This window comes from Dicentrarchus labrax, unplaced genomic scaffold (genome assembly GCF_905237075.1).
Source record: "Dicentrarchus labrax unplaced genomic scaffold, dlabrax2021, whole genome shotgun sequence".
Classification (NCBI taxonomy): domain Eukaryota; kingdom Metazoa; phylum Chordata; class Actinopteri; family Moronidae; genus Dicentrarchus; species Dicentrarchus labrax.
In genome coordinates, this window is record NW_026136714.1 from 25,542,035 (window position 1) to 25,549,649 (window position 7,615).

At 43.0% G+C, this 7,615-nt stretch overlaps 1 protein-coding gene across 1 annotated transcript in view; it reads right to left on the bottom strand.

The window, feature by feature from the left end:
* loxl2b (lysyl oxidase-like 2b) overlaps positions 1–6,514 on the bottom strand; it is a 41,440-nt gene extending 34,926 nt beyond the window's left edge. The window contains exons 1-3 of the mRNA XM_051422073.1: positions 6,265–6,514; positions 3,348–3,707; positions 2,917–3,092 (exon numbers count right to left, since the gene is read on the bottom strand). Of these exons, the coding sequence (XP_051278033.1) occupies positions 2,917–3,092; positions 3,348–3,707; positions 6,265–6,403 (675 nt within the window). The 5' untranslated portion in view covers positions 6,404–6,514. The remainder of the gene's footprint in view (positions 1–2,916; positions 3,093–3,347; positions 3,708–6,264) is intronic.
* Between the last annotated feature and the right edge of the window lie 1,101 nt (positions 6,515–7,615).

The window sequence follows — 7,615 nt, forward strand, 5'->3', positions numbered from 1 at the left end:
GAAATGTTGAGGCGAGGCAACTTCCTCAAAGCACGGCAGGAATATATAAATAAACATTGGAGAGATGCCGTGGTAAATATTCCAGACGCAGAAGTGAACACTGGGTGTCAATCTGTGTTGTTTACTGTGAAGCTGACTGAGACACAATGCTAAATATACAGTCACTGGAGTCCATGCAAACCCGTGCGCTTCGCTGACCACAAGAGAACAACAACATGTTTCTTTTTTGCAAGTTTACAAGTTGGTAAAAAAAAAAACTGGCTCAAAATGCAACACACACAACAAAGCATTCACAGAGAGGAATCTGAGCGCACATGTCAAAGGTCAGCGACACGTGCGTGCAAGGCTTCGTGTTTCACCTCCCTCTTAGCTCACTCTCTGGGTATTTCCTCTGTGGTGGACTGGCTGGCCATTGTACTGAGGTTACCCTCACCTGTGATGCCTCTACATGCCAGTTCCTAAGTGCTCTGAAAGCCTACTAATCATCCCATACCACAAAACCCCCAGCGACATGTCGTCATGGCTGCCATTACACCAGAAAGCACTGCGCCTGAGTGAGACACCAGATTACCGCTTCCAGATGATAAGGCCAAGCCCGGCTGGCTGCGTTTTACAAACTCCAAGCCCACGTGACTTCTTTCAGTGAATGGAAAAGCTGAGTCTGATGGGTTTTTTTTGTTTTCAGCTACTATCCCAGTTTGACTCCAGACGTCTAGACCTCTCCAACCGTGCTCTCTGGAGAATCATAATCTTTACCATTTCTCTCTGTAAACCTCTGCACAGGAAGTCAGCTAGATGTACCCACTCCCATAATGCAGCTTTAAATGGGACCCATTATGCTAATTTCCAGCTCTGTATTCTTAGAGACTTCACCAGAGTAGTTTTGCATGATTCACCCTTTAAAAAACTTCCTTATACTGGCCCTTCAATGCAGCACTCAGCTTCAGTAACTGAGCATGGACAATAGTGATATGGGGCACTAAACTGGATGAATTTACTGTTTATCAGTCCACAAATGAGACAAGAATTAGGTTGGAAAAATGACCCACGCCACTGGAGTGGAGGGTTTCAGGGGACTGGGCCTTACTGGTTACTGTACAAACCAAAAGGTAGTGTACAGTGGGTTTTTGGAGCCGTTTCACTGAAAACAGCTGCCTGCTGCGTCTGAAACGACGCTGTGAGAGTGAAACAAAACAGTAAAGTTGCAGCCGGACAGATCAACAATGAGCTGAAACTCACTATAAAGCTCTGTAAAGCCGAGGGGAGCTGCAGATTCAGGTAATAACTCTGTGTAGGTTCATTACTAAGAGCACATTGTGTTCACAACATCATTTCTTACATTGTTATTTTTAAAATTAAACAAACTCTGCAGTCAGAGGGAATACATCTGACAACATGAGGGACTCCATGAATAGTTTTTTAACCCAAGCCAACCATAGCAGCCCTTAAATCCAGCTAGTTGCTTTTGAAAAAAAAAAGAAAAGCTCTGCTGAGCTGTCCACACATGTTTTGAGGGCATTATGAAAAACGTTATATTAGCTTATAAACTCTCCAAAGAAGCAGAGGAGTGGGTCAGAAAGAGAGACAGAAGCTGAGAGTTTGCTCTGGTCTGAAGTTTGCTCATAACATTGGAATGTGGATCCATGAGGCCTGCACAGTGGGCCGAAAGATAACATTCTGCCTTTGGTGGCAATTAGCTTGGAGCCTATTGGCCAGCCCATAAAGCGACGCTCAGTGGAGCCCCTCAGTGATCCGGCCAGACAACTCTGAAAGTTATGAGTGCAACACCTAACAATTACCAGTTTAACTTCACTTTCGCTGACACACTTGCACTGCAGGCAATTTAGAAAGGACTGTCATCAAAACAGAGGATGGGTCATTGACTTTAAGTGTGCAGTTAAAAACCAGGGAATATTTATTATTTAAAGGAGAAATAGGAGTACTGCTAGGGCCGTGGAAACAACTGTATAATGTTTTCTGTGACTCTGGAGGAGCGTTGTGAAGTCTGAAAGAAAAACCCTAATGTGGGCGTTTACCATAACCTGCACTTGCAAGATCACGCGAGAATCCATCTAGCCAGACTTCAAACTATGCACATGTCTGAGGAACTACTGGCAGCTGCGGCATGAGCTACATTCATGGTTGAACGCTAAGAGAAGCGACTATTGTGCTGCTAGCATCAGTTGCCCGGGATAGATGGTGATAGACAGACAGTTCTGTATTTTTTGAAAGTGCCTGACCTTTCCAAACTATTTCAAACAATTACTTCCCAGATGGTTCTGTATAACAAACCCGTTCTTTTACGATTTTGTGGACTTTTTTGGGGGAATGTTGCCACCTAAAACGCCTGATTTCATATCAGCTTCTCTGCATGCATGTTGCGATGTTTTTAGGCAGTTTTTTGCGGTGAAATTGTCAACGCTTTACATGCGAAGTTACAATGATTGCTTGAATTTGTAACCCTAACCCTAACCCCTAACCCTGGAGGAACAAACCATCTTGTGCAGTCAGGCTACATTTACCATGCAAAGAGGGTTTAATGAAAAGACCCTATTAAGTTGCATCATAGGAAATGTAGGTTCCAGTGGTTTTGGACTTTGACCTACACCAAGCAATAAACGTCAGGATATCTCAGCCTGTGCTGCTTTTTTGATTTTAAGTAATCTTTTTTAAAAAATCGGTTTTTAATCTGTCACAGATTCTCTGATACATTATTGCTAATAAATTTAGCCTTCAATGGCAAAATAAAATCCATTACTGATAACAGCCTGTGGTGCTCTCCAGCTGAATGAGCATTGTGACTTCCATAACTGTCCTGTCATGTGTAAATATGGTCATCACTAAGATTTAGATTCGCCTATTACTTTACGAGATACATCTACAGAATGTGTAAGATTTCAGACACTGCATGTTTACCTCAATATGGTTGGGCAGCGTGTTGATAAATTTGAATCCTGGGATCCTCTTGTCGCTGCACACCACGCCTACGTCTTCACTGTGTTTGCAGTCTGAAACACCGATCCCATTGGAGGGACACAGCGCCAAAGTCTTTTCTTTGCCAGTGCAGTGGAGATTGTCAAACCAGATGGGTCCTGACCAGACAAAAGAGAGATTCATCAGTGCTTCCATGGGGAGGAATTTTCCCCTTTAATAGTGGCAACAACAAAGGAAAAATAGATTTCTTATAAAGGCTAAGCTGATTTCTCCAAGTGGGAAACATTTACTGTGAACCAGTTACCAAAGAGAGCAGCACAACTAAGTTATAAATTGAAGATCATGCACAGGGGTTACATCAGTGTACTACATGTACAGCTAATAGTGCAGTAACAGTGTTTTATTATATGAACCTTCTCCTTTCCCATATTTGGAGGATGGTGACCATGAGACAGCTTCCAGGTAGCCCAGCTCTCTGCACACCACCTGAGCGGCGTGGATAGTGAAGTCATCATCACAGACGGTGCCCCATTCGCCATTGTAGAAAACCTCCACGCGGCCCTCGTTGTGTTTCCTCTTATCTCCCGCCAGTCGGAGCTGAATCCTGGGCGTGTCTGCTGCCAGCTGTGGGGCAGTGTACTGTTCCTGTTCCGGGTCCGGGTACCCCGGCGGGTAGCCGAGGTGCTCGTACTGGGAAAGAGCCAGCTCTAATAGCACTGACAGAATGACAGTGCAGCAGGGCAGACACTGGGTGGCCAGCATTTTGGTTGGAGCTGATGAAAAGATGAAAAGAGAGGAGCGGTCATCAACATTTCTTGGCAACTGTCTCAGATGGTTCTTCACAATGGTACTTTATAGAGAAGAATCAGACTGTGTAACAAGTATGGGAGGGGAGCATTAAAGAGGCATTTCAGTGTTTTTGAAACTTGACCCAGACAAGGGACTAAAAATCTGGATAGCTCTGCCTCTGCCACATTCTTTGTTTCTGTCTCTTATCAGTCCCCCAAAGAAAAAAAAAATGTACCCCTTTAAACAGCTCGCCACCAATAATTGGAATATTAATGCTGTACTAATCAATATTTTTATTTTAAAGGACCAGTGCGTAGGATTTACTGGCATCTATTGATGAAGTTTCAGATTGTCACTAACTGAATACAGCTCAGCCTTCCAAGCGTTTAGGAGAAATTACGGTGGCTGCGAAACTGGTGAAAAACATAAAAGGCCCCTATCTAGAACCAGTGTTTGGTTTGTGTGTTCTGGACCACTGTTTTTAGGTCAAAAGTCAATTAAAGACCCTGTCCAAACATGCATTTTCTGATTAACTTTTCAAAAGCTTGCATGTTGTGCTTGGGTGAATGTATTACTTCCTATGCAGCAGAGGATTTTTCACAGGATAGAGGAACACCCTCTTAGGTCTTTAAAACAGCAAATGGAATAAAAATCCCATAACTGGCTAACAGGGTTGAATCACTAAAAAAAGTAACTCAATATGAATTTCCGTTCAAAAGTTGCACAGTTATTCAAGTTACTGTGTGTCAAGAGGTGATCATACTATAGTTTTCTTTGACTTAAGTTCAGAAAATGAGTCCAAGAAGAGCTGGAGCCTAAAACAGACACCTGCAGGGTGATGTAATGCCAATCTCCCACAGAAAAATATTGATATATGGCTAGGCACTGCTTGTACCTACATACCAAGTCAAAGACTTGTATAAACAAGAGTCCATGGTCAGAATGCAGAAATATGGATCCAACTGAAACTTATCAACAGCTGCATTTCCACAACCCATTAAATGTTAAAAGCTCGAAGGCTTGTGCTTTTGTGTAAAAACATCTGGCAAGAGACAGATTATCCTTCAACTGCGGGGTTTCGACTTTCCTCATTGTAACGTGGCAGTGGTTACACAAGCTAGAAACAACACACATTACAGAATAAGCAGATGGAATGAAGCGCCCAGCCTCTGGGTCTGCTTAAAATGTGTCCAAACAGCCATGTTGTCATTAGAAAAACACGGTCAGCATGTACATAAAAACTAAGGTTCAGCTGAGGCAGTGCACACAGAACTGCACTTTGTTAGCAACTCATTTCGGCAAGTGATCCATTTCAAGCTCAAGAAGCAAAAATGAACTCTATCGCGATTTCCCAGGCAAATGGGTTGACTTTCAGGACTGATGAGGATTGGACGGAGCTGCAGGCACTGAGCAACATCAAATCAATCAGAGCAACATATCCGGGATCTTCTGGCCCCCCTTAAAGCAAGAACCTCAATGATTAAGAAACCCTGAAATCTGAAACCTCTGCTGCCTTTCGCCTCAGAAACACTGACAGATGTTTCCGGACTAAAGAAAGCTAATTTGTGATACTTTCAATCAAATCCTGCTACCAAATAGCTGAACCCTTCTTTAAAAACTCTAAATGTCAGTGCCACCGTGCTGCGAGGACGGTCTGAAGGGCTTTTGTCTCTTGACTCTCTGTCTCCAACTGCTTTCACCTTCGTGCAAGTCCCACCTGCTGCTGCAGGGGATCTATGCTTTGGTTGGAAAGGTCAAAATGTCAGGTTTTGTAATGTCAACTGCTCTTCTGGTGCCCTTCACTGAAGCACTCAGAGGAGAGAGCTTCACTACAAGCACACACAGAGGAAAAAGGGTTGAGACTGAAATGCACCAGAAGGGTTTGGACTGTCACATGTTTGTTCTCGATTCCACAACGTCCTCTGAGATAGGTTTTTAAAATCTTTTTGACCAACAGAAGAAAACCCAAGGGCCAGATTCATACAGAGAATACTGTATCCTATATGCATGTAGATACAATAAATTACCTGCTGATGTAACAGAGGTTGCAATGATTATTTTCCTTCTCGATTCATCTGTTTATTACTGTTCAAATTATTATGTTTGTGGGTTTAGACGATTAAATGCAAGAAAATACTAAAAAGACACTGGAGCCAGCAAATGCTTGGTATTGTTGCTTGATAAATGAATTAGTCGATTATCAATATTGCTGGTGATTAATCATGAACCATGAACTAACTGAGTAGTTGACTCCATTTTTTAATATGTAATGCACAAGGCCATACACTACAGGTATGTTTAAATGATTTAAAAACAGTTACAGACTGAAATTGTTTCTATAACTTTAGCTCATACTTGATCTCTCACAACAACTCCTTCAAAACTATGATGGATTTTAGAGCCAACTTCAGACCATGATGCAGCCACTGACTCAGACACAAAGGAAACTCTTTACTGACCATCACATAACAATGAGCCTCAATAACAAAGAGCATACAGCTTTGATCCTTTACATTCTGCATGTTGTGAGGTTGAACTTACTTTGGTGGTCGCAGCTGTGGACTGTCCCTGCCTCCAGAGGCTGTGCGCTCCTGCAGGCTGCGGTATCAGACAGACCGAAGCCCAAACTCAGCTGCTGCTTCTTCTCCTTGCTCCTCTCTGAACTTTCACTCCCTCTCATGTAAGTCTCAGCCTTGGGCCGGAGCTGCGGTGGCCCCGCCCACGTACTGACGCCCACCTTTACGATGACCTCACCGGAGATGGCCCGGGACGTGGAAATAACGGATCGGACCTGAACACAGCGCTGTGACAATGGTGCATTCGGAGACCGTCGGAAAAGAGTTTAAAACCATGAAACAACCATGAACACTAGGGTCAATAGAGGAACATATATTTACTGCAGAAACAATAGGTGTTTGAATGGGATTTCAGTAGCTTATCTACAGTTTAAGTGTACATAAATACGGGCCTAGTTGTTTTAGGGAAAACTGGGAAAAAAAGAGCTAAAGATGTCCATTAAAGCTGCCGTATTAATTTTTATAAAAATAATGTTTTGTCATATTTGCTGACACAACTATATTCTGACAGTAGTGCATGAGACCAATCTGTGACACAAATCAGGTTCCTCCTCCTCTGATGGCATTTGCAAGAATCCAGCAGGCCTGGACAAAAACAACCAATCAGAACCAAGAAAGATAGCTGATAGCTGAGTCTCATCCCCAGGGTGTCATAGACCAACGCTTTGGTACCTGTGAATGAGACTAAACAATCTCCTATCTTTAAGCCTCCAATCCAAAGCGTCTTTGTAGCTCTGATTGGTTGTTTTCATCGAGGCCCGGTAGATTCTCGCAAATGCCACAAGAGGAGCCAGTGGAACCTGATTTCATCACAGATTATCTGTCTCGTGTACTACTGTCAGAACACAATGAATATTTCAGCAATAATGACAAAACGTTATTTTTATAAACGTTACCTACTTTAAGCTTACAAAAAAGTAGGCTGCCAAATTTAACACATCAATTAGAATAGTTAGTTGTCAGAGTTGATGTGTTAGAAGCAGGAAAAATGGGCAGCGTGAGGATTTGAGCGGCTTTGACAAGAACCACATTGTGATGGCTAGACGACTGGGTCAGAGCATCTCCAAACCTTCAGCTCTTGTGGGGTGTTCCCGGTCTGCAGAGGTCAGTACCTATCAAAAGTGCTCCAAGGAAGGAACAGCAGTGAACCGGAGACAGGGTCATGGGGGGGCCAAGGCTCACTTATGCACGTGGGGAGTGAAGGCTGGCCCATGTGGTCTATTCAATGCTTTACTAATGCGCCACAATAATGTAATGTTCATATAACTTCATTTCTAGGATATTTCTAGCAAATATTGATATATGTGATTATTTGT